Below are 26,841 nucleotides of genomic sequence, written 5' to 3' on the forward strand. Positions count from 1 at the left end.
ACAAAAAAAAAAAGTTTTAGTATAAGAAAAAAAAAAAGAATTCTGTGTTTTCTTAAGAACTTTATCCGTATTGTGCTCTGAGATTTCATATTAGGACGTCTCGCTGCGAGAGATCAAAAGACCTAATTTAGCATTTAAGTAAGCGCCTTAGTCAGCAGAACATTTGCATATCTTAGCTGAGTTCGCTTTGTATTGGCGCTCTGAAGACAATCTGCGATAGAGGGGAGAATTATTAAATTAAAGGTGGATGATAACTGTGAAGAAATGGCAGCAGAGAGACCCCCTAGAATCCCACTGCTGCCACCAATGTGAAGAAATGGTACCAGAGAGACCCCGCAGAATCCCACTGCTGCCACCAATGTGAAGAAATGGCAGCAGAGAGACCCCGCAGAATCCCACCGCTGCCACAAATGTGAGAAAATGGTACCAGAGAGACCCCTCAGAATCCCACTGCTGCCACCAATGTGAGGAAATGGCAGCAGAGAGACCCCGCAGAATCCCACCGCTGCCACCAATGGGAAGAAATGGCAGCAGAGACCCCGCAGAATCCCACCGCTGCCACCAATGTGAAGAAATGGCAGCACAGAGACCTTGCAGAATCCCACTGCTGCCACCAATGTGAGGAAATGGTACCAGAGAGACCCCGCAGAATCCCACCGCTGCCACCAATGTGAAGAAATGGCAGCGGAGAGACCCCGCAGAATCCCACCGCTGACACCAATGTGAGGAAATGGCAGCAGAGAGATCCTGCAGAATCCCACCGCTGCCACCAATGTGAGGAAATGGTACCAGAGAGACCCCGCAGAATCCCACTGCTGCCACCAATGTGAAGAAATGGCAGCAGAGAGACCCTGCAGAATCCCACCGCTGCCACCAATGTGAAGAAATGGCAGCAGAGAGACCTTGCAGAATCCCACCGCTGCCACCAATGTGAGGAAATGGCAGCAGAGAGACCCCGCAGAATCCCACCGCTGACACCAATGTGAGGAAATGGCAGCAGAGAGACCCTGCAGAATCCCACCGCTGCCACCAATGTGAAGAAATGGCAGCAGAGAGACCCTGCAGAATCCCACCGCTGCCACCAATGTGAAGAAATGGCAGCAGAGAGACCCTGCAGAATCCCACCGCTGCCACCAATGTGAAGAAATGGCAGCAGAGAGACCCTGCAGAATCCCACCACTGCCACCACTTGTGATGGATCTATACCCCGCCACCCGCCTGACTTCACTATTACGTCAGACGGAGCACGTGATACGGATCTACCCTTTGCACCAACGTAAGGTCAGATTGGTACAGTTTTACACAGACACCCCTTGTCCACACGGGAACAGAAAGGCACCAGGGAGTGAGAAGAGGTGGCCCACTCACTGGATACCAAGCACTGGGGCCCTAGGGGGTCTTCATGTGCAGCTCACAGCTGCTGTGAGGCATGTCACTCCCTGCCTCTCGGCCCCCTCCCTTGCAGGAGTGTTTAATTACACTGTACATTGAAGATGTCTATAATCCCCACCAAACAGGGCACAATGATTGACATGGGATTATCATGAATATTCTTCACAATAACTTTTCGAGACTTCCTGGAGGGTGCCCTTACTTCAACCAAGGCTCCTTTTTCTTAAACTCTTTTTAAGGTGGATTATGTGTTTTTGGCTTACGTAGTCTGTAAGCCATCTCCTTTCTCATATTGTTCCCTTATCCTTTCCTCTTGCTTTACACTGCATCTCTGCTCTATTTGAGCACAACTGTGACCAGTGACTCCACCCCATAAAATCATGGCCCTTGCTTTAATATTGTTGGTGGTTTAACCTCTAGGACGTAGTGCTCTGTCCACTTCTAAGTTTTCACTTGATTGGGGCTGTGATGGAGTTTCCTGCACATCGGGTGACTGGGTGCAGTTGTAAAAGGAATACCATACCAGTCTCTTCATTCCCTGGATCGGAATGGGTCACAGAGATCAGACCCCCCGTTAAACATAAAGTGAAGCTCAAATGGAACACCCCTTTAACTATATTCTCTATTGACATCCAAGATGATGTATAATCCACCTCTAGATCTCCTCACCACTGTGCTTTACACTGCAGCTTGGCTTTTGTAACTGGTGCTGGTATTTATGCTCTGGGGTATTGGTAAGGAACAAAAATTTCAAAAAACTATGAAGATTATTGTTCCTTCCAATCAGCAATTCTCCAATAATAAAGATGCCATTCCGTAACACTGAGAATAACGATGTATTAGGGAATTGCTATTTATGCAGTTCTTTAATATTTTGCTATAAATTCACAAGGGGTGATTTGGAGGAGGCTTTCGATTATAGGCGATTGTATCTGGAATCGACTGAAGGGATTTTACTCTCCTTGTTCTTTTCCTTTAGTTCTTCTCTGGGACATTAGTATTCTTATTAGATCTATGGATTTCTGCCTCCAGAAGAGTTTATGAAGGAGATGAACCTTCCTTCCTTCCTAATTGTCTCAGAAAGGTTTTGTGACAGGGAAATTATTAGAACAGACCGAGCATGCTGAAGAAGCTGGATGTCTTGCACGTCCTTGTCTTCAGGTCAAGAGATGAAAGTGTTTCCCACCTGCCCGCATTCTCCACCATTTTTTTTTAATTGGAAGTTGTGTTAAAGAACAAATCCACTTCCAAACAATGATATTAGTGTACATTTTATATGTATTTACTACATTTATACCACTTATGTATCCTTTTATAATTTACATAAAAGGTAAATTGACTTAAGAGCCATAGGTCATTTTTCTTCACCCAAAGTAGAAATACGCTGGCCTCTCATTGCGATCAGTATGCAGTAGTCTACCATCCGCAAAGGCAGTCATGTAACCGTAACCTACCTGCCACTATTTTTCTGAGCTCCCACAATGCACTTCTATACTGTAACAGAAAACCAGCTAATTTAATAAAAATAATTAAAACATAGTTAAAACGGAAAACAAGAAAAAAAAATGCAAATTAGGTAGCAGCCATGTAAAGGGGTTTTCTGAGATTAGATTAGAACTTTTTTTCCCCATTAATACAGCACACCCGCTTGCCGATGGGCTGCATCAGGTATGGCAGATCAGCACCATTCACTTCTGCTAGGCTAATCTGCACTACCAGGCACAGTCTATGGACAGGAATGGCACTGATTGTAGGGGACTTAAAAATACCCTTTTTTTTTTTCTTAGTAATTCTGAGCAACCCCTTTAATTCTGCAGAAGATCACCATTGATTTCTAGATGAGCTAATTTCTGTCATACAGTAGAAAGCTCTTTTTATTAATTTATTAATAAACAATTATTAATAATTTATTTTTTAAAAATGGCGTTGATGAGACTCATGGATGGTGGACTCTTCCTCCGCTATCCCTGACGCGCGCCCGCACATGCGGCAGCGTTTTGTTTACAATGCAGCCTCCTGTATCTCGACATTCATCTCACTGCTGTCAGCTCCTCATTCTGCTCGGCCTCTGATAATAATTTTACAGTCTTTGGTCACAATATGATTTACTGTCCGGCTGTGTTTGATCGTGGCAGCATTTTGTCAGCCGTGAAATCGCTGCGCTTTTTCCCTCGTTCTCCATCATCGCTTTCATGTCTGGTAAAGGATGATGTGCTGCCGCAATTGTAGGTCATGTCTCGCATTGTTACACAATCTGCTGCTGGGTTTAACCGCAAAGTGTAAATCTTCATCTTCAATATCTGGTGGAATTATCCACTTCTGGGAAAGATAAATTACAACCAACGTGACTTTTGTTATTCATGCATTATAATCCAGCTTTCCTAGGATTCTGAATGGCCAGCTTCTCCTGTTAGACCTAGATGTCTCCCATGATTGTATCACTACATATCTAGGCAGATGTGCCGCTCAGGAGTCAGAGAAAGCGGAGTAACTGCTACCATATTATGCAATGCTGAGGGTGTAACAGGACATCTTATATTGATGAATTCCCCATCGCCCACTATATAGTCAGGATTGCCATAAAACTGGCCTGTAATTACTTGCCTTCATGCTCATGAGTTGGATATAATGAAATCCTTGAGGCTTTATCTGCCGCAGAGCGTCAGGCACAGGCGTCTCTTAGAATTAATGGAAGAACAAGAAAGCCGTGTGCTGGCCTCGCTGCGCCATACTCCCCACTTACACAATACTGTGCAAAAGTTTTAGGCAGTTGCGGAAAAAATTATGCAAAGTAAGAGTGCCGTCCAAAACAGGAGTGTTAATAGTTCGTCTTTATCAACTAACAGAATGCAAAGTGAAGGAAATATTGTGAAATCTAAATCCCATCAATATTTGATGAGCGCCCTTTGTCTTCATCAGTTCTTTTACGTACTTGTCACTTGGACGCGTTTTTTGAAGGAGCACAGCAGGAGATTGCTCCGAACATCTTGGAGAACTAATCACAGATCTGTAAATGTCGGCTTCTGCAGATCCTTCTGTCTCTTGTAATTCCTGTGAGACTGGATGATGTGAGACCAGGGCTACTTGTTATTAATGACATTGGCTGGATGTTGTGGCCGTTCCCTGGGTGCAGAATAAATTTGGAACCAATCAGACGCCTCCCTGATGGTATTACATGATGGATAAGTATCTGCCTGTATTTCTCCGGATTGAGGACACCATTAATTCTGACCAAATCCCCTCACTCCATTTGCTGAAATGCAGCCTCAAACTTGCAGGACCCTCCACCGTGCGTCACTGTTTCTGCAGACCCTCATTATTGCTCTTTTGAGAACAAACTGCCTTGTGATACCTCCAAATATTTCAGATTATGATTCATCAGTCCAGAGCACCTACTGCCATTTTTCTGCACCCCAGTTCCTATATTTTTCGTGCATAGTTGACTCGCTTGGGTCCCTTGTTTCCATGTGAAAGGTATGGCTTTTTGGCCAAGATTCTTCCACGAAGACAACTTTTGGCCATACATCTTCAAACAGTAGATGGTTATAGCTGGTCCCACTGGTTACTGACACTTCTGAGCTGATGGCACTGCTGCACAAGTTCCAATTTTGAAAGGAAGTAATCACGAATCACGATGGGTTATTCATCTGCTGCACGAAGTTTCCTTGGCTGACTACAGCATCTACGGTCCTTATTGTTGCTTATTTCTTGGTGCGTCTTCAAAAGACCTTGAACAGCACATCTTAAAACCTCAATCTGCTTTGGGATCTTTGCCTGGGAGACACCTTCCTGATGCAGTATAACTACCTTGTGTCTTGTTGCTGTGCTCAGTTTTGCCATGGTATATGACCTGTGACTTTGAAACTGTCTTCCACAACCTCACCTTAATAGCAGATTATGGCTGTTCCTCTCCCAGTTTTAAGCCTCCTACATTGTTTCTGTTTCAGTTAGTGACTGTGTTTCAACCTCCATTTGAAAACGATGATCATTATCACCTGCCACTGTCACTGTCCCTGAGAGCAGGATAATGGTAAACCCCTCCCCTTCCTGTCATTATAAATCCCCTGATTTCTGACCCACCCCTCACCTGCTAGTAACCCCACCTCCCTCCAACCCATTGTCATGCCGGCCTCCACCCACCCAGGGGAGAGGTTCCGGCCTCTCCTTTTTGCTTCTCTTATGCTCTCTAGCTTTCTCCTTGGCAGTACCTTAATCTTCTATAATCACTCCTGCTCTCTCTTTTTGCACACATCAGTCCTCTTTTTGCACACATTAGTCCTCTCTCTTTTTGCACACATTAGTCCTCTCTCTTTTTGCACACATTAGTCCTCTCTCTTTTTGCACACATTAGTCCTCTCTCTTTTTGCACACATTAGTCCTCTCTCTTTTTGCACACATTAGTCCTCTCTCTTTTTGCACACATTAGTCCTCTCTCTTTTTGCACACATTAGTCCTCTCTCTTTTTGCACACATTAGTCCTCTCTCTTTTTGCACACATTAGTCCTCTCTCTTTTTGCACACATTAGTCCTCTCTCTTTTGCACACATTAGTCCTCTCTCTTTTGCACACATTAGTCCTCTCTCTTTTGCACACATTAGTCCTCTCTCTTTTGCACACATTAGTCCTCTCTCTTTTGCACACATTAGTCCTCTCTCTTTTGCACACATTAGTCCTCTCTCTTTTGCACACATTAGTCCTCTCTCTTTTGCACACATTAGTCCTCTCTCTTTTGCACACATTAGTCCTCTCTCTTTTGCACACATTAGTCCTCTCTCTTTTGCACACATTAGTCCTCTCTCTTTTGCACACATTAGTCCTCTCTCTTTTGCACACATTAGTCCTCTCTCTTTTGCACACATTAGTCCTCTCTCTTTTGCACACATTAGTCCTCTCTCTTTTGCACACATTAGTCCTCTCTCTTTTGCACACATTAGTCCTCTCTCTTTTGCACACATTAGTCCTCTCTCTTTTGCACACATTAGTCCTCTCTCTTTTGCACACATTAGTCCTCTCTCTTTTGCACACATTAGTCCTCTCTCTTTTGCACACATTAGTCCTCTCTCTTTTGCACACATTAGTCCTCTCTCTTTTGCACACATTAGTCCTCTCTCTTTTGCACACATTAGTCCTCTCTCTTTTGCACACATTAGTCCTCTCTCTTTTGCACACATTAGTCCTCTCTCTTTTGCACACATTAGTCCTCTCTCTTTTGCACACATTAGTCCTCTCTCTTTTGCACACATTAGTCCTCTCTCTTTTTGCACACATTAGTCCTCTCTCTTTTTGCACACATTAGTCCTCTCTCTTTTTGCACACATTAGTCCTCTCTCTTTTTGCACACATTAGTCCTCTCTCTTTTTGCACACATTAGTCCTCTCTCTTTTTGCACACATTAGTCCTCTCTCTTTTTGCACACATCAGTCCTCTCTTTTGCACTCTGCCTCTAGTTCTTTTGCATCCTCCCCTTTTCCAATGGTCTCTCTCTGTGAACTCTCTTGCAGTCTTATAATCTTACTCTCTGCTGTCTTTAGAGCTATTGTTCACACTCTTGTTTTTTTTTTTTTTGTTTTTTTTACTATTTCATGCTTTTTCCATTTTGTCCTTTCTTAGGCTGTGTGCCCACGTAGCATTTTTCAAGCGTATATGCTGCGGAATTTCCGCAGCGTAAACGCTTGAAAAACGCATGTATATCCGCACCCCATGGTCCCCAATGGGATTCCGCAAGTTCTATGCACATGCTGCGGATTTTTCCGCAGCGTTTATGCCGCGTTCAAAAATCCGCAGCATGTCATTTAATTTTGCGTTTCCGCAAGCGGAATTGCCTTTGTCCAATGCATAAAAAACGCAAGGCAATTCCGCATGTGGAAAACGCGTGATAAACGCGCGATAAACGCGTGCGGAATTCCGCATGCGTTTTTCCGGGAGAGGACTTGCATTTATGCAGCAGAAATTTTCTGCTTCATAAATGCAACGTGGGCACATAGCCTTATGCTCTGCTGCCCTTTTCTTTGCACTCTTATGATCTCTTTTTTGCTATCTCTCACTTTCTTGCTCTTCAGCCCTATTTCCTTCTCTTTTTGCGCGCTCTCTCCCTTTCTCACACCCTCTATTTGTCCATAACAACCAGCAGTAAATTTCCAAAACATCAGATCAGCTGTACATTGCACCACACCAAACATTTCTTATTAATGGCTGTGTCTCGGGGATCCAATATTTATTTTTCACAGGCCATTAATTCATTTCCGGAGGCAAAAATGTTATAAAGTAACGTTAAGTTGTGTTCATCCCTTCAAGGAAGCTGACCCTTTATTACAAGCTCAAGAGCTTCAGCTCAGCGATCTCATGTGATCAGTGCAACCAGCGCAGATCCGACCCGAGTTCTGCGTCGTCCTGAGACTTGCAGACAAACTTTCTGTTGCGAGTTTTTTTTTTTTCTTACGGATTTATGAGATAAATGCATTTATAAGATTTCTGCAGTAATCCCTTTGTAAGGACCTTAAGGTGAAAAGTTAACTTTTGCTCTTTTGTAGGCTCGCACTCATGCCCCATGGTTAATTCTTACTATTTGAAAGGGATTTGTCACCAGGCAAAAACACTTCAAAAGTCTAAAAAAAAGGGGGTCAGACTGATACCAAACTCCTGACTATTATTATATTCTATGTATTTTCTGTCTATTTTTGCATTCCTATCAAGCACGGCTGCACACACCTGAAACTTGACAGTGTTCTCACTCTATGTTCAGTCTTTCCAAAGCTTCTAAGAACGGCCATCTGGTCCCAAATTGCATTGGGGGAGATTCTTTCAGTTAAGTACCCCAAGTTCTGGTCCAAGTGGGAAGAGTGATGCATTAACCCTTTATGTATCATATACTTCTGTTATGGAAATGGAGCTGGAATTATGTGATTATAGGGGATTATAGGGCAGATTGCACGTGGATCCATATGGAAATGGTGAGCAGAATACAGACCACCACTGAACAGAGGCTTTATTCTGCCTGATCTGTTGCGGGGAGGGGCTCCCATAAAACAGCTAAAGGCTCCCAATTAGATTAGATAAGTCAACTGCAGCTGTGATTTTGGCAGGATCAGCCGGCCATCTATTGTGTATGGGGGGCCACCCAACTCTCCCCCAACAGATGATGCCGGAGAAAGATCTGACATGTTGAATTTTGATTGGAAATGTGCCTCCACCAGTGAAGTCTGCCAGCAGCTCTGTGTTTCAGGCGGTCGAGAGAAAGACAGATGCCGGCAGAATAGTCGTCCCCCCAACAGCTATCTAATGTGTATGGGGCTTTATTACCAGGTCTGCAGATAAAGGAGGAGTATCTACGAGCCACTTTAAAGGGACTCTGTCGGCACGAGATGACTGTTCAAACCAAGTGCGAGCTCTGTTCAACCTTGGCATGTGCGAGCAGATCATTGCAACTTACCCTCTTCTTATTTTCAATTTATCTCCGCCCTTCTCTTCATTGATTGACAGTTTTGGCTTTACAGGAGCCAGAAGAGGGCTTAGATGGATGGAAAACAAGTAGGCGGAAGGATGGACTAAACTACCTGACCACAACCTAGTTTTACTGAGCACCTGAGCTTGATTTGGACAGTTATTTTGTGCTGACAGACTGCCTTTAAAGTTGCTTCTGGCTTCTCCTCCTTTATCTGCAGATCTGGTACTAAAGGCCCCCATACACATTAGTAATCTGTTGGGAGAACAATCATTCATTTTATGACTGACTCCTTATTAAGTTGTAGATGTATGTTTCGTAGACAACATTTTCCTATGCAGTAAAATAACATATGAAGGCATATGCCAACCCGTCAGATGCCCAAAAAATATATATATTATAGTCTTAGAAAACATTTAGATCCATGAAGCGACTCTAGTGAGGTGCCATTCACCCTCACCCTCCTTTTTTTGCCCCAAATTTCAAGGAAAAGAGCTGCCAATCTAAGAGTCTCTTTGAAATAGAATTGGCCAGTTGACAAATGGGAAATTACGTATAGTTTGGAAGTGAAAAGTCTAATGAAGATTCATTTTGGAGCCCAGACTCTCTGCAGTGCCCAGGGGACTGAAAGAATATATCTATTGTGGGGAGACATAGTCTAAGTTTTGAAAGGAAGGGAAGCGAATATTTGACGGCTTTAGAAGTAACTATTGTCCCTCCAGGATGAGCTACTATGATGACAGAACTTCCCCAGGCTTTGTGTCTCCGATGGAAAGTTATGAATATTGGGGTTTGTATAGATGCAATATTGATGGGATACACATTTTCAACTTCAGTACTAATAGGGGAAGAATATGCATATTTTTTCATAACTGTAACACCTGCCTATAAACTCTAGATCAATAGTGGACAGATCGCTGACACCAGCCATGTCATGCTTCCTATCTATGGAAAGGTAAAATACGCATAAAAACATGACGGCGATATCGAACGTCTGTAATCTTTTTAGAGGCAAAAAATATCTCATAAGTTGAGAATTTTATAAAGTCCCGAAGGGCTGAGAACATCTCACAACCTGGGGAACTTAGGTGCTGATGAAAAGTCAAGGTCAGTTATGATCTGTGTAGAATGCTAAGGACAATACATAGCAGAGTAGGCTTGATCCACGTTATCCATACGCCTTCAATCGGATAGCTTCCATCCACTAAGCTGAGCCATCTCCGTGACCAGCGTAGTAAGTTTCTCTGTTAATCCATTTTATTTTATGTAACTGTATATGCTGTATTGTTTTGTCCCCCTTTGTAAAAATCTTTTGTATATTTTTTTTTATATAAACACTGCCTATCTTTCTGGATTAAATATAACATTTAATAGTTGTGTTCCTTTTGTTTTTTAAACCGTATCCGAAGCCATATGCTACCAGAAATCAGGCATCCAGTCAGCCTGTATAAAAACGACTGGTGGTGGCAACAAGTAGTTCTTGGGTTATTGTGGAGTTAGCAGTAACCGTACCCGGGATATATTCTATGGGTTGGAATCGGAGGTGTATAAACCATACGCTCGCCGTTAGTTTCCCAATAACCAGCATAGTGTAAACAGCCTGCGGCCTCCTCCATTAATAGTCTGTCAATCGTGTAATTGTCCGGATGATAGGGGGCAGCAGAGAGCTGTTCATAACAAAAAGATAACGGCGGGTGGATCTATGCGACCCCCTAAGCTGTGATCTTTGACAACTATGTTCAGAATAACGCATAGCCAAACATGTTCACAATGCAAGATATGAACAGAGCCAAAAATCATAAATGTTGAACCTGTCAGAGCTGTACAGGCATACTCCTGACGAATGTTGTATTTCATACATATAAGCCATCTGGGTCAATTTTTTTTTTTTTTTTTTTTTAATTGCTGATTAAATCTATTCCTCTCCTATGGTATTTCCTGTTATTTTATCCACAGAAAAGCCCACACTACTCATGGGATATTCTACACTTGTGCTGTGTGCTGCCAGTGTGTTTTATCTCTACTCACAAGTCTCTGAGGAGCACAAGGGAACATATCGGCTTTATTTGTTTCCCTTTTGATATAATGAAGCAACGTGTTTGTATTTCTGTCTCCGGTGAATGTTCCGCACGCAGCCTCAGACCCTTCACTCAATACCACGTTCTACGCTTGTGTCAATAGGGAAGACATGCGGAAATGATGCAATGATATACGAGAATATCACTACTATAATACTGCTCCTATGTACAGAATATAACCACTATAATACTGCTCCTATGTACAAGAATATAACCACTATAATACTGTCCCCTATGTACAAGAATATAACCACTATAATACTGTCCCCTATGTACAAGAATATAACTACTATAATACTGCTCCCTATGTACAAGAATATAACTACTATAATACTGCCCATATGTACAAGAATATAACTACTATAATACTGCTCCTATGTACAAGAATATAACTACTATAATACAGCCCCTATGTACAAGAATATAACTACTATAATACTGCCCCTATGTACAAGAATATAACTACTATAATACTGCTCCCTGTGTACAAGAATATAACTACTATAATACTGCCCCCTATGTACAAGAATATAACTACTATAATACTGCCCCCTATGTACAAGAATATAACTACTATAATACTGCCCCCTATGTACAAGAATATAACTACTATAATACTGCTCCCTATGTACAAGAATATAACTACTATAATACTGCCCATATGTACAAGAATATAACTACTATAATACTGCTCCTATGTACAAGAATATAACTACTATAATACAGCCCCTATGTACAAGAATATAACTACTATAATACTGCCCCTATGTACAAGAATATAACTACTATAATACTGCTCCCTGTGTACAAGAATATAACTACTATAATACTGCCCCCTATGTACAAGAATATAACTACTATAATACTGCCCCCTATGTACAAGAATATAACTACTATAATACTGCCCCCTATGTACAAGAATATAACTACTATAATACTGCCCCTACAGTTGTACTCAAAAGTTTACATATCCCGGCAGAATTTTTAATTTCTTGGCCTTGTTTCAGAGAATATGAAGGATAACAAAAAAAACTTTTTCTCCACTCATGGTTATTGGTTGGGTGAAGCCATTTATTGTCAAACTACTGTGTTTTCTCTTTATAAATCTTAATGACAACTAAAAACATCCAAATGACCCTGATGAAAAGTTCACATACCCTGGTGATTTTGGCCTGATAACAAGCACAGAATTTGACACAAATGGGTTTGAATGGCTACTAAAGGTAACATCCTCACCTGTGACCTGTTTGCTTGTAATCAGCGTGTGTGCATAAAAGCTGAGTGAGTTTCTGGGATCCAGACAGACTCTTGCATCTTTCTTCCAGCAACTGACGTTTCTGGATTGGGAGTCATAGGGAAAGCAAAAGAATTGTCAACGGATCTACAGGAAAAAGTAGTTGAACTGTATAACACAGGAAAGGGATACAAAAAGATATCCAAGGAACTGATAATGCCAGTCAGCAGCGTTCAAACTGTGATTAACAAATGGAAAATCAGGGGCTGTGTAGAAACCAAACCATGGTCAGGTAGACCAACAAAAATTTCGGCCACAACTGCCAGGAAAATTGTTCGGGATGCAAAGAAAAACCCACAAATAACCTCAGCTGAAATTCAGGACTCTCTGAAAACTAGCGGTATGGCTGTTTCAAGATGCACAATAAGGAGGCACTTGAAGAAAAATGGGCTGCATGGTCGAGTCGCCAGAAGAAAGCCTTTACTGCGCAAATGCCGCAAATTATCTCGCCTACAATGCGCCAAACAGCACAGACAAGCCTCAAAGCTTCTGGAATAAGGTAATTTGGAATGATGAGACCAAAATTGAACTTTTTGGCCACAACCATAAATGTTACATTTGCAGAGAGGTCAACAAGGCCTATGATGAAAGGAACACCATTCCTACAGTAAAGCACGGAGGTGGATCGCTGATGTTTTGTAGATGTGTGAGCTACAAAGGCACAGGAAACTTGGTAAAAGTTGGTAAAAGTTGAAGGAAAGATGAATGCAGCACGTTATCAGCAAATACTGGAGGTAAATTTTCACTCATCAGCCTGGAAGCTGCACATGGGACGTACTTGGACGTTCCAACATTACAGCGATCCAAAACACAAGGCCAAGTCGAGCTGTCATTGATTACAGCAGAACAAAGTGAAGGTTCTGGAGTGGACATCTCGGTCTCCTGACCTCAATATCATTGAGCCACTCTGGGGAGATCTCAAGCGCGCAGTTCATGCTAGACAGCCCAGGAATTTACAGGAACTGGAGGCTTTTTGCCAAGAAGAATGGGCAGCTTTACCATCTGAGAAAATAAAGAACCTCATCCACAACTATCACAAAAGACTTCAAGCTGTCATTGATGTTAGAGGAGGCAATAGACGGTATTAAGAACTGGGGTATGTGAACTTTTGATCAGGGTCATTTGGATGCTTTTGGTTGTCATTAAGATTTAAAAAAGAGAAAACACAGTAGTTTGACAATAAATTGCTTCACCCAACCAATAACCATGAGTGGAGAAAAATATTTTTTGTGATCATTCATATTCTCTGAAATAAGGCCAAGAAAGGAAAAATTCTACCGGGTATGTAAACTTTTGAGCACAACTGTATGAGCAAGAATATAACTACTATAATACTGCCACCTGTGGTTGGATTTTGGGGTGCTGTGCAGTATTATCCATATCTTGAGACTCCTCATCTTCTCTTCGTTACATATTTGAACAGGAACAAAGATGCTGCGGAGCAGATGGCCATCAGCCCCCCGTACCCCTTACCAGAGGATACCCACTACTCCCATCAGGTGAGCAAGTCTGTTGTAACAAGCTATCATTCACAGTTTGCTGTTTCTTCTGTCCTCACGCTTTATGATCTGTGTCACTAATGTGACGTCAAACATGAAAACCAGACAGGCGGAAATCTGCTTTTAACTACTTGATTCTTCTCGGTGATATCGTCCATCTCAAGATTTCCTCTACTAAACCTTTAATGGAACTGATCGCTTTAATAGACTTTTGCATTTTCTTCATTTTTCTTTTGTGTCCTCCCACAATTTCCTTCCTTGCAGCTTGTTGTGTGTGTTCATCCTGAGCCTCCTTGTCCATGAGCTGAATACAAGTTCTATAATAATGGATTCAGCAGCACAATTTATTTGTATAAATCCATTATATGAAAGCGTCGTATTTGCATTAGACTCAGTGAAAAGACCATATAAGCGTTACTATGCTGTCACCCTGGATAATGTAGTCATCCGGATGTATATTGTTTAATGACTGAGATATGAATCCCGCGGAGGCACTAGTCGCTCACGTCGCTTCCTCATTGTTCGTGCTGTTACTGTTGGATTCTATATGTCTACATTGCTGGTTAAGGACGGGTCAACACTTCCCAGATATCGGCACGAAGCCATTCACAAAGTGTTTTATTCTCCATCGGGTGACTATAGAGCCTCCATTCTGCTAATGTAGGAGCGGTGTGGATCTGAATCCAGGGACTGTCAGTCTTATCCATTGCTTTACTTATCCTGAAATAGGTGACACTTATAGACCAAAAGGGGAATGTGACATAGCAGCAGCTTTTATCTTACTTAAAAATAATCCTCTCCCACTGTAACATAATGGGTCACCTTCCATTGGAGCAGAACACTATGGGGACACGTTGAGGCGGGTAGCTTACTTTGACCTGCTTCCTGACACATTTTAGAAGTAGTCTTTGCCTGCAGGTGCCACTAGGTGGAGCCCTCTGCATATACATATTTTGCAGCCCACATTTAGTAGTTCATCACTCCACCTAATGGCGGGTCCAGGAATTACATAATTAAACTCTTAGGTTGGTTTGTGGTTATAAAACAAAGATTTCTTGCAAAATTAAGGTCGGCGTTGACTTTAATTAAAACAAAAGTACATTCTTGAAACTCATAATGGACGTTTGGCTCATTCTGTCTTTTGCTGTGGGGCTCATGGACGCTCTGAAAACCAAACCTATCTCAAGAATGGCGCCTTCTTCTTGTCACTGTCAGTTGGACTTGCCTGTGTTTGCGCAGCTCCCTCCAATTATTTCTATATGAGTTCCGAAAATGGCGTCACAAGCTTGCCCAGATATTTTTGGAAATCCCATAGAAATGGAGGAATGTGGCCGATACTCCATTTCCGGCGTCACATGACAAGGCCCTGTTTTATTAAGTGCGTCCCACCTCTGGGAGCAATACCAATGTTATCCACTGGAAATGAATGCGTATGAGTGCCCACCTTGTCACTTCTCTGAGATAGGAAAACCTAATTAATTATTTACAGCTGCCATAAAGTGCGCACATCCCATTGCTCCATCTCATACACGTCACACTCTGGCCCGCAGGGTGGGTTTATTTAGCCTGCGACACCAGAACCATCACTCCTATGTGGGACCATTATACTGTATGGAGGACTATGTGGGGCCATTATACTGTATGGAGGACTATGTGGGGCCATTATACTGTATGGAGGACTATGTGGAGCCATTATACTGTATGGAGGACTATGTGGAGACATTATTCTGTATGGAGGACTATGTGGGGCCCATTATTCTGTATGGAGGACTCTGTGGGGCCCATTATTCTGTATGGAGGACTCTGTGGGGCCATTATACTGTATGGAGGACTATGTGGGGCCCATTATACTGTATGGAGGACTATGTGGGGCCCATTATTCTGTATGGAGGACTATGTGTGGCCCATTATTCTGTATGGAGGACTATGTGGGGCCATTATTCTGTATGGAGGACTATGTGGAGCCCATAATACTGTATGGAGGACTATGTGGAGCCCATAATACTGTATGGAGGACTATGTGGAGCCCATTATACTGTATGGAGGACTATGTGGGGCCCATTATACTGTATGGAGGACTATGTGGGGCCCATTATACTGTATGGAGGACTATGTGGAGCCCATTATACTGTATGGAGGACTATGTGGGGCCCATTATACTGTATGGAGGACTATGTGGGGCCCATTATTCTGTATGGAGGACTATGTGGGGCCGATTATACTGTATGGAGGACTATGTGGTGCCCATTATATTGTATGGAGGACTATGTGGTGCCCATTATATTGTATGGAGGACTATGTGGTGCCCATTATATTGTATGGAGGACTATGTGGAGCCCATTATACTGTATGGAGGACTATGTGGGGACATTATTCTGTATGGACCACTATGTGGGGCCATTATACTGTATGGATGACTATGTGGGGCCCATTATTCTGTATGGAGGACTATGTGGGGCCCATTATTCTGTATGGAGGACTATGTGGGGCACATTATTCTGTATGGAGGACTATGTGGGGCACATTATTCTGTATGGAGGACTATGTAGGGAAATTATTCTATAGGGAGGACTATGTGGGGCCCATTATTCTGTATGGAGGACTATGTGGGGCCCATTATTCTGTATGGAGGACTATGTGGTGCCCATTATATTGTATGGAGGACTATGTGGTGCCCATTATATTGTATGGAGGACTATGTGGTGCCCATTATATTGTATGGAGGACTATGTGGTGCCCATTATATTGTATGGAGGACTATGTGGTGCCCATTATACTGTATGGAGGACTATGTGAGGCCATTATTCTGTATGGAGGACTATGTGGTGCCCATTATATTGTATGGAGGACTATGTGGTGCCCATTATATTGTATGGAGGACTATGTGGTGCCCATTATACTGTATGGAGGACTATGTGGGGCCATTATACTGTATGGAGGACTATGTGGGGCCATTATTCTGTATGGAGGACTATGTGCCGCCCATTATCCTGAATATTGGTTGATCTGTGACTTTGTCCAAGTTTTTCATTTTAGCCCTCTGTGTGTTTGGATTTGACATCCTTTCTCTATCTATACAGATAGGATGTGTGCCTGCAATATTCCTTCCCAACTTATGACATGCATGCGGTTTCAGGAGTTGAGCATGCTCTGTACACGGTTGGTGCTGGCTGTGTTATGCAGATGGCATCTGCCTCCGACGGAACCAATCAAATCTAGCTCCGATCACTGCTGCATCTTAGTGGTTAGGTCCTAGGGTAAAGTCTGTTAAGGCACCGATCTCTGTTAATTCTTCCTCCTCCCCTCTCCCTGAGGTCTGCTTTTGCCATCTTTGTACTTTTATGACACCCAGCAGGTGGATATACTTCATAGGAGATCATCACTTTCACTATATACTGAAGCATCTGCTATCACAGGTTCAAGTCGGCTAGAATTACTAACCAAAATTATAAAAACCAAAAAGTTACTTTTTTTTTTTTTAAAGAAATATAAAAAAAAATAACCGCCTTCAGAAAACTCTCTATCACAATGTATAACATTATTTAACCCAATAAAAAAAAAAAAAAACGACCCAAAATCTAACTGACAAAATTGCCGTTTTTCATTCACCGTTACTCCCTTTAAAACAACGCAATAAAAGTGATCAGAGTCATATGTACAACAATTCGGAATAAAGAAAAACTAAAGCTTGCCAAACAAAAAAAACAAACAAAGACAAGTCTTCATACAGGTCGAAAATTAACTTTTTTTTTTTTTTTTTTTAAAGTTTTGGCCTATAATTTTTTTTCCCCCCGTTTCAGCACATTATAAGGTAAAGAGTTGTCTTTCAAAACTACAATTCTTCCTGCAAAATACAAGCTCTCGTGTGGGAATGTTGGTAGAAAGATAAAAAGATATTGCTCTGGGAAGAAGGGAAGTAAAGAAACAAAATGCCAAACAGTCTCCGATGGGGAAACTGTCAAGACATTGTCTTCTCTACATTACGTGCACAAGATACTTAATTATTTTATAAGTCAGAATTAATCTTCAGAATTTTCTTTACTTTAGGTGCCGAGTCGCTGATATAACTCTTTGTATCTCTCTTAGGAGGAGCCTGGCATCACTGTGTCCAGTATGACGGAAGAAGCCAGGTTGAACGAGTTTATGAAAAACTTTACAGACCCAGAGACACCAATTGTGAGTATAGTGTGTCCTATCTGTGCCTCCTTTCCCATTTATTTTGCATCAGTTGAAAAAAAAAAAAAAAAAAAAAAGTTATACCTGAGCTAATTCTCATTCCAAATGCATCTGAAAGCGGCGTGTACTTTATTGAATATTATGCAGCCTTGAAACAGGACGGCAAGAACCGAAAAATGTGTTCTCAATAATTGAAATACCCGCACAATAAATCATGAAATGTTACATATTCATCACAGCAACAAAGGCAGAAAAAGAGAAAAAAAATCTAAATATGTAAAAGTTTGGACATTTAGTAAAGGTTTTTCATCATTTTCTTTTTCTTCTAAAATGATATCAATATAAAGAAAGTTAATATTTACATGATAAAACTGATGAGATCAAAGGATTAGTGGGATCTGATAGACTCGATTATCCGAAACTGCCATATATATATATTCAGTATAAATTGTAAACTAGTAGTCTATCGGATAATCCAGAGTTTATCAAATCACATTAAGGTTTTCTTTAGTTGATCCCCATAAGAAATGAAGATAGTTAAAGTTGGAAAACTGAGTTTTCTCAAATGAATCATTTTACAGAATTCAAGAGTCTCTTAGTTTGAGAAATGGATACTTTTTCTTTTTCTTTAGTCTTAAAGTAACTTTTCAAATAGTCTTTGCAAAAGACCCGTTTGTGTTTTCATCTCCTATGCTGACCTATGTTATCCTGAGCAAATCTTCTGTTCAGACTCGTCCTACATTTGAATTTTCCTTTTTAACCAGAACGATTGTAGAGCAAGACTACACAGGGTTTATTTGTAGTCTGTTACTATGGAGACACATAGGTCTACATAAGAGCTGTAAGCCTAAAACGGTAGGAGATTTGCAGTCAAGGCTATGTGCAAAGTCATTTCATTTTTACTATAAGGTGATAAATTATTACAAAAATGAATAGATCCCTGAAATGCGCCTTTAGTCGTATACAGAATGGGATCAGTTCATGCATTTAGATTCCAGACAAGTAAAATTTTAAAATAACAATCCAAGAGCCGTGTGCGACAGAAGGAAGCAATTACAGCAGCCGATAATGTCACTAATGAGCCCTGGAGGAGGCCGGCTCACTATCAGGCAGTGTGCGAGGCGAGAGCGCAGCGCTGCTTCAAAGGATGGCGGCGGCCTCTGCTCCAGGACCGGTCACTCTCACTAGATGCCTCCTGATGGCTTCAGAGCTGATAGACTCATCTGCAGCAGTCGGCAGCGATTTGTTGACCCATTGAAGCTCATTTTGACCCTCAGAGGATAAATGGTTGTAACCGAAAAGGACAAAGATTATTGAAGCAAAACAAGTCCAGAGACAAATAATCACCGAACTGAAAGATTGTAAAGACGATCAGCTCAGTAACTGCACAGCGGAAGGGGATGAGGATTAGTGATTTCATAAGCAATTTCTGTCTGAGAATTCCCTCAACGTTCACAAATCTGTAGTGTGGACCAAAGTTATATTCTTCTACGTGTACATGATGTGTAGTGTTAGAGCAGTTATATTCTTGTACACAGGGGGCAGTATTATAGTAGTTATATTCTTGTACACAGGGGGCTGTATTATAGTAGATATATTCTTGTACATAGGGAGCAGTATTATAGTAGTTATATTCTTGTACTTAGGGGACAGTATTATAGTAGTTATATTCTTGCACATAGGAGCAGTATTATAGTAGTTATATTCTTGCACATAGGAGCAGTATTATAGTAGTTATATTCTTGTACATAGGGGGCAGTATTATAGTAGTTATATTCTTGTACATAGGGGGCAGTATTATAGTAGTTATATTCTTGTACATAGGGGGCAGTATTATAGTAGTTATATTCTTGTACACAGGGGGCTGTATTATAGTAGTTATATTCTTGTACATAGGGAGCAGTATTATAGTAGTTATATTCTTGCACATAGGAGCAGTATTATAGTAGTTATATTCTTGCACATAGGAGCAGTATTATAGTAGTTATATTCTTGTACATAGGGGGCAGTATTATAGTAGTTATATTCTTGTACATAGGGGGCAGTATTATAGTAGTTATATTCTTGTACATAGGGGGCAGTATTATAGTAGTTATATTCTTGTACACAGGGGGCTGTATTATAGTAGTTATATTCTTGTACATAGGGAGCAGTATTATAGTAGTTATATTCTTGCACATAGGAGCAGTATTATAGTAGTTATATTCTTGTACATAGGGGGCAGTATTATAGTAGTTATATTCTTGTACATAGGGGGCAGCATTATAGTAGTTATATTCTTGTACATAGGGGGCAGTATTATAGTAGTTATATTCTTGTACATAGGGGCAGTATTATAGTAGTTATATTCTTGTACATAGGGGCCAGTATTATAGTAGTTATATTCTTGTACATAGGATCAGTGTTATAGTAGTTATATTCTTGTATATAGGAGCAGTATTATAGTAGTTATATTCTTGTACACAGGGGGCAGTATTATAGTAGTTATATTCTTGTACATAGGAGCAGTATTATAGTAGTTATATTCTTGTACACAGGGGGCAGTATTATAGTAGTTATATTGTTGTACATAGGGAGCAGTATTATAGTAGTTATATTCTTGTACATAGGGGCAGTATTATAGTAGTTATATTCTTGTACATAGGGGGCAGTATTATAGTAGTTATATTCTTGTACATAGGGGGCAGTATTATAGTAGTTATATTCTTGTACATAGGAGCAGTATTATAGTAGTTATATTCTTGTACATAAGAGCAGTATTATAGTAGTTATATTCTTGTACATAGGAGCAGTATTATAGTAGTTATATTCTTGTACATAGTGGCAGTATTATAGTAGTTATATTCTTGTACATAGTGGCAGTATTATAGTAGTTATATTCTTATACATAGGGGCAGTATTATAGTAGTTATATTCTTGTACATAGGAGCAGTATTATAGTAGTTATATTCTTGTACATAGGGGGCAGTATTATAGTAGGTATATTCTTGTACATAGGGGGCAGTATTATAGTAGTTATATTCTTGTACATAGGAGCAGTATTATAGTAGTTATATTCTTATACATAGGGGCAGTATTATAGTAGTTATATTCTTGTACATAGGAGCAGTATTATAGTAGTTATATTCTTGTACATAGGGGGCAGTATTATAGTAGGTATATTCTTGTACATAGGGGGCAGTATTATAGTAGTTATATTCTTGTACATAGGGGCAGTATTATAGTAGTTATATTCTTATACATAGGGGCAGTATTATAGTAGTTATATTCTTGTACATAGTGGCAGTATTATAGTAGTTATATTCTTGTACATAGGAGCAGTATTATAGTAGTTATATTCTTGTACATAGGAGCAGTATTATAGTAGTTGTATTCTTGTACATAGGGGGCAGTATTATAGTAGGTATATTCTTGTACATAGGGGGCAGTATTATAGTAGTTATATTCTTGTACATAGGGGCAGTATTATAGTAGGTATATTCTTGTACATAGGGGGCAGTATTATAGTAGGTATATTCTTGTACATAGGGGCCAGTATTATAGTAGTTATATTCTTGTATATAGATGGTAGTATTACAGTAGTTATATTCTTGTACACAGGAGCAGTATTATAGTAGTTATATTCTTGTACATAGGAGCAGTATTATAGTAATTATATTCTTGTACATAGGGAGCAGTATTATAGTAGTTATATTCTTGTACATAGGGGGCAGTATTATAGTAGTTATATTCTTGTACATAGGAGCAGTATTATAGTAGTTATATTCTTGTACATAGGGGGCAGTATTATAGTAGTTATATTCTTGTACATAGGAGCAGTATTATAGGAGTTATATTCTTGTACATAGGGGACAGTATTACAGTAGTTATATTCTTGTATATAGGAGCAGTATTATAGTAGTTATATTCTTGTACATAGGGGGCAGTATTATAGCAGTTATATTCTTGTACATAGGGGGCAGTATTATAGCAGTTATATTCTTGTACATAGGGGGCAGTATTATAGTAGTTATATTCTTGTACATAGGAGCAGTATTATAGTAGTTATATTCTTGTACATAGGAGCAGTATTATAATATTTATATTCTATTAGATTTAGGGCAGTCTGTCCTTATTGGAATAATCCACCAGTTCTGAGCTGTTACAATGAAAACTATCAGTCTGGATTATCTTTAGGTTAGGGACTTAGCAGTCATTCCCAGGATAAGCTCCTCACTTACAGGCCGGTGTTGCTCTGCATAATTGTTGACTTCATTCAGATTTGTTTTACAGGAAAGTAAAGTGAGATTAAATGATCAGACTTTGGTACCAGAGGAGGAGCAGAATGTGCTGGACAGGGTAAGACCTGAGTGTTAATGTTTTCTATCTCATGTAATAGTCTGTAATAAAATCTGTTCTTTAGTTTTACACAAAGTATTTGAACTTTTCATTATACTATAATTAAGCTGTAAAACCTCCTGGACTTGTGGTCCTGTCGATCGTTTGATGTAATACAATGTTAATGATTTTTAATATTACATTATTCCTGGTGTCTTTTCTCATCCTTTTCTTCCCTTGCTCCCCTTTCCTCCTTTAGCTGGTTAGTCAGCTGAAACAGTCCCAAACCAGCGCCAAGATCCCATACAGCACCCAGGATATCTCGCTTGGACCCGCTGTAGCATACATTGTACCTGAGCCGGAGCTCTCCAGCCACAGTAAGTCACAAAGCCGAGCTCCTGTTTTTTTTTAAGAGAAATTGGAGACCTGACTATTTCCTATTGATGTAAAGCGCAACAACCTACTGCACACAGAACAGTGGGAGCGCGGCTGCTGCAGCCATATGCCCTGCAATCATTGTAGATTACTGTGTGCACAGAGGTCCAGTGGCTAAAGCGGCCTACTGCTACTAAAAATGCTGATGGTTACTGTTAAATTGCAGTTAAATGCCTGCACTAATGAATTTTAAAGCCCAATTGTAAGATAAGGGGCCAAGTTTCTGTCTATGTCCTCCCCTATATGAAGCTTCTGTGCCTTGTCCTCCCCTATGTGAAGCTTCTGTGCCTTTTCTTCCCCTATATGAAGTTTTTGTGCCTTTTCCTCCCCTATATAAATCTTCTGTGCCTTGTCCTCCCCTATATGAAGTTTCTGTGCCTTGTCCTCCCCTACATGACGTTTTTGTGCCTTGTCCTCCCCTATGTGAAGTTTCTGTGCCTTGTCCTCCCCTGTGTGAAGCTTCTGTGCCTTGTCCTCCCCTATATGAAGTTTCTGTGCCTTGTCCTCCCCTATATGAAGTTTCTGTGCCTTGTCCTCCCCTACATGACGTTTTTGTGCCTTGTCCTCTCCTATATGAAGTTTCTGTGCCTTGTCCGCCCCTACATGACGTTTTTGTGCCTTGTCCTCCCCTATGTGAAGTTTCTGTGCCTTGTCCTCCCCTATGTGAAGTTTCTGTGCCTTATCCTCCCCTATGTGAAGTGTCTGTGCCTTGTCCTCCCCTATGTGAAGTTTCTGTGCCTTGTCCTCCCCTATGTGAAGTTTCTGTGCCTTGTCCTCCCCTATGTGAAGTTTCTGTGCCTTGTCCTCCCCTATGTGAAGTTTCTGTGCCTTGTCCTCCCCTATGTGAAGTTTCTGTGCCTTGTCCTCCCCTATGTGAAGTTTCTGTGCCTTGTCCTCCCCTATGTGAAGTGTCTGTGCCTTGTCCTCCCCTATGTGAAGTTTCTGTGCCTTGTCCTCCCCTATGTGAAGTTTCTGTGCCTTGTCCTCCCCTATGTGAAGTTTCTGTGCCTTGTCCTCCCCTATGTGAAGTTTCTGTGCCTTGTCCTCCCCTATGTGAAGTTTCTGTGCCTTGTCCTCCCCTATGTGAAGTTTCTGTGCCTTGTCCTCCCCTATGTGAAGTTTCTGTGCCTTGTCCTCCCCTATGTGAAGTTTCTGTGCCTTGTCCTCCCCTATGTGAAGTTTCTGTGCCTTGTCCTCCCCTATGTGAAGTTTCTGTGCCTTGTCCTCCCCTATGTGAAGCTTCTGTGCCTTTTCCTCCCCTATGTGAAGTTTCTGTGCTGTCTATGTCCTCCCCTATATATTTTTTTTTGCACATTATACTGAGGGTGTGTTGTATGGAGACCTTCCACGACATATATTACTTTTATACTTTTTCTTCTGTAGGAAACGTTCCATCTCCATTATTCCATTTTGATCCAGCAACGTGTCCGATCATCCCAGGACAGGAAATGACCATTGAAATCTCTAAGGGACATTCAGGTCTTGGACTCAGCATCGTGGGTGGGAAAGATACCCCATTGGTAAATGTTCTCATTCCTCATATGTGATGATATGCAGGATATAGAAGACTGGAAAAAAGGGTCAGCCTTTTTTAAGAAACCGTGCCGCTTTTGCCCTTAGGCCGTGTTAGGTATTGCAGCTCGGACTGTTTCTCGTCAGATAGGAAACATGTAGTGGACACTGCTGGTAATCAGAGATTGTAGGAATATAGCAGCTGATACTTTGGTTTGTAGATCTTACATTACAGCATGTCTCATCCTCCAGACACCTTCAGAGCTGCATTTAAACATTGTTTCCTTCACAATGCTAAAAGGGAATGTGTCACCTATATTGTGTGTTACTGAAAAGACCCAGGTACTGGTACATTTTTTTATGTTTTTATTTTCTAATGTAGATTTTTTCATTTCAAGAGGCTATTAACAGCATTCAGAGATTTGCTTTATGGGAGCCACCTTTTTGGACTGGTGGATCCTGTGTTATCTATTTTATATAGAGGTGTTATCAGTCATTGTACAGGAGGAGGAGGAGGTGGTGAGCTGTGACATCACCTATTGTGAATGGTGGATCCTGTGCTATCTACTGTATATAGAGGTGTTATCAGTCATTGTACAGGAGGAGGAGGAGGAGGTGAGCTGTGACATCACCTATTGTGAATGGTGGATCCTGTGTTATCTACTGTATATAGAGGTGATATCAGTCATTGTAGAGGATGAGGAGGAGGTGAGCTGTGACATCACCTATTGTGAATGGTGGATCCTGTGTTTTCTACTGTATATAGAGGGGTTATCAGTCAGTCATTGTACAGGAGGAGGAGGAGGTGAGCTGTGACATCACCTATTGTGAATGGTGGATCCTGTGTTTTCTACTGTATATAGAGGTGTTAGCAGTCATTGTACAGGAGGAGGAGGAGGTGAGCTTTGACATCACCTATTGTGAATGGTGGATCCTGTGTTTTCTACTGTATATAGAGGTGTTATCAGTCATTGTACAGGAGGAGGAGGAGGTGAGCTGTGACATCACCTATTGTGAATGGTGGATCCTGTGTTTTCTATTGTATATAGAGGTGTTAGCAGTCATTGTACAGGAGAAGGAGGAGGTGAGCTGTGACATCTATTGTGAATGGTGGATCTTGTGTCATATACTGTATATAGAGGTGTTATCAGTCATTGTACAGGAGGAGGAGGAGGTGAGCTGTGACATAACCTATTGTGAATGGTGGATCCTGTGTTAACTATATATTAGTGTTACCTATCATTGTAATCCTGCCTGTGTTGATAATTAGACGACTACTTAAAAATAATGTCTACGAATCAATAAGTTTCAGCCTATTATGAGGCTCCCAAAGAAAACTGCAAGATTTCAGGATTTTTCAAAATAAAGATATAGAATATTGTGAAAGAAATCACTAAGATTTAAAAAAAAAATGCTTTTAGAAACTTGGTTCAAACAAAAACTCCAGATATAGAGCTGCTTCTCACAAAATTAGAATATCATCAAAACTTTTATTGATTTCAGTTCTTCAATACAGAAAGTCAAACTCCTATATTATATAGAGTCATTACACAAAGAGGGATCTATTATATAGAGTCATTACACACAGAGGGATCTATTATATAGAGTCATTACACAAAGAGTGATCTATTTCAAGTGTTTATTTCTGTTAATGTTGATGATTATGGCTTACAGCCAATGAAAACACAAAAGTTATTATCTCAGTAAATTAGAATACTTTATAACAACAGCTTGAAAAATTATTTTAAAATCTGAAATGTCTGTTTAGTAAATGCCCTCAATACTTGGTCGGGGCTCCTTTTGCATCAATTACTGCATCAATGCGGCAATGTGGCATGGAGGCGATCAGCCTGTGGCACTGCTGAGGGGTTATGGAAGCCCAGGTGGCTTTGATAGCAGCCTTCAGCTCGTCTGCATTGTTGGGTCTGGGGTCTCTCATCAGGTGAGTTTGCTGCCAATCAAGCTCAGTGATACTGTTGTGTGTAAACCAGGTATTGGTACTTTTGGCCGTGTGGACAGGGGCCAAGTCCTGCTGGAGAATGACATTTCCATCTCCAAAAAGCTTGTCGGCAGAGGGAAGCATGAAGTGCTCTAAAATATCCTGGTAGACGGCTGCGCTGAATTTGGTCTTGATAAAAGTAATCTGAATTGCAAAAAGAACTTCGGCACTCCATACATGAATATATAGGTGACCTTGTCGTGGTTGATGGGCACACATAAATTGGCCAAATTATGCGCAAAAAAACTTCATTTTTCAAAGTGACATTAGTCTAGATACAATATTTCTCATATATTCATGTATGGAGTGCCGAAGTTCTTTTTGCAATTGAGATTACTTTTTTCTTCAGAGCACCCGAATAGACCAGTGAGCAACCCCTCTCTTTTTTCTATTAATCATTTTTGGGATCCCGCTCCTGGAACATTGCAGCAGGTACGTGTTCACACTATTAGAAGTTTGACAGCCTTTTTTTCTGACCATGTGTCCCTCCCATTCAGTCACAGGTGGTTTTAACTAGCTCTACCAGCCCATACATTGTAGGTTAAAAGCCCAAGCAGAGACATATTGTCCATACAGGCTTACAGCCCAAGAGTGGCATATCCAGTGGTAGCGTAGCGTAGTTTCCCATCATACGAAGGTGACCTTGTCGTGGTTGATGGGCACACATAAATTGGTCAAATTATGCGCAATAAACCTTC

At 40.9% G+C, this 26,841-nt stretch overlaps 1 protein-coding gene across 5 annotated transcripts in view; it reads left to right on the forward strand.

Annotated features, from left to right (window-relative positions):
* PATJ (PATJ crumbs cell polarity complex component) overlaps positions 1 to 26,841 on the forward strand; it is a 223,039-nt gene that overhangs the window by 160,717 nt on the left and 35,481 nt on the right. For all 5 annotated transcript variants that reach the window (XM_073643781.1, XM_073643782.1, XM_073643780.1 and 2 more), the window contains 5 exons: positions 13,629 to 13,704; positions 17,791 to 17,880; positions 22,153 to 22,218; positions 22,457 to 22,574; positions 24,016 to 24,152. In XM_073643781.1, the coding sequence (XP_073499882.1) occupies positions 13,629 to 13,704; positions 17,791 to 17,880; positions 22,153 to 22,218; positions 22,457 to 22,574; positions 24,016 to 24,152 (487 nt within the window). The remainder of the gene's footprint in view (positions 1 to 13,628; positions 13,705 to 17,790; positions 17,881 to 22,152; positions 22,219 to 22,456; positions 22,575 to 24,015; positions 24,153 to 26,841) is intronic.

Source organism: Phyllobates terribilis, unplaced genomic scaffold (genome assembly GCF_046119375.1).
Source record: "Phyllobates terribilis strain yellow unplaced genomic scaffold, ASM4611937v1 Scaffold_8__6_contigs__length_399053987, whole genome shotgun sequence".
Classification (NCBI taxonomy): Eukaryota; Metazoa; Chordata; class Amphibia; order Anura; family Dendrobatidae; genus Phyllobates; species Phyllobates terribilis.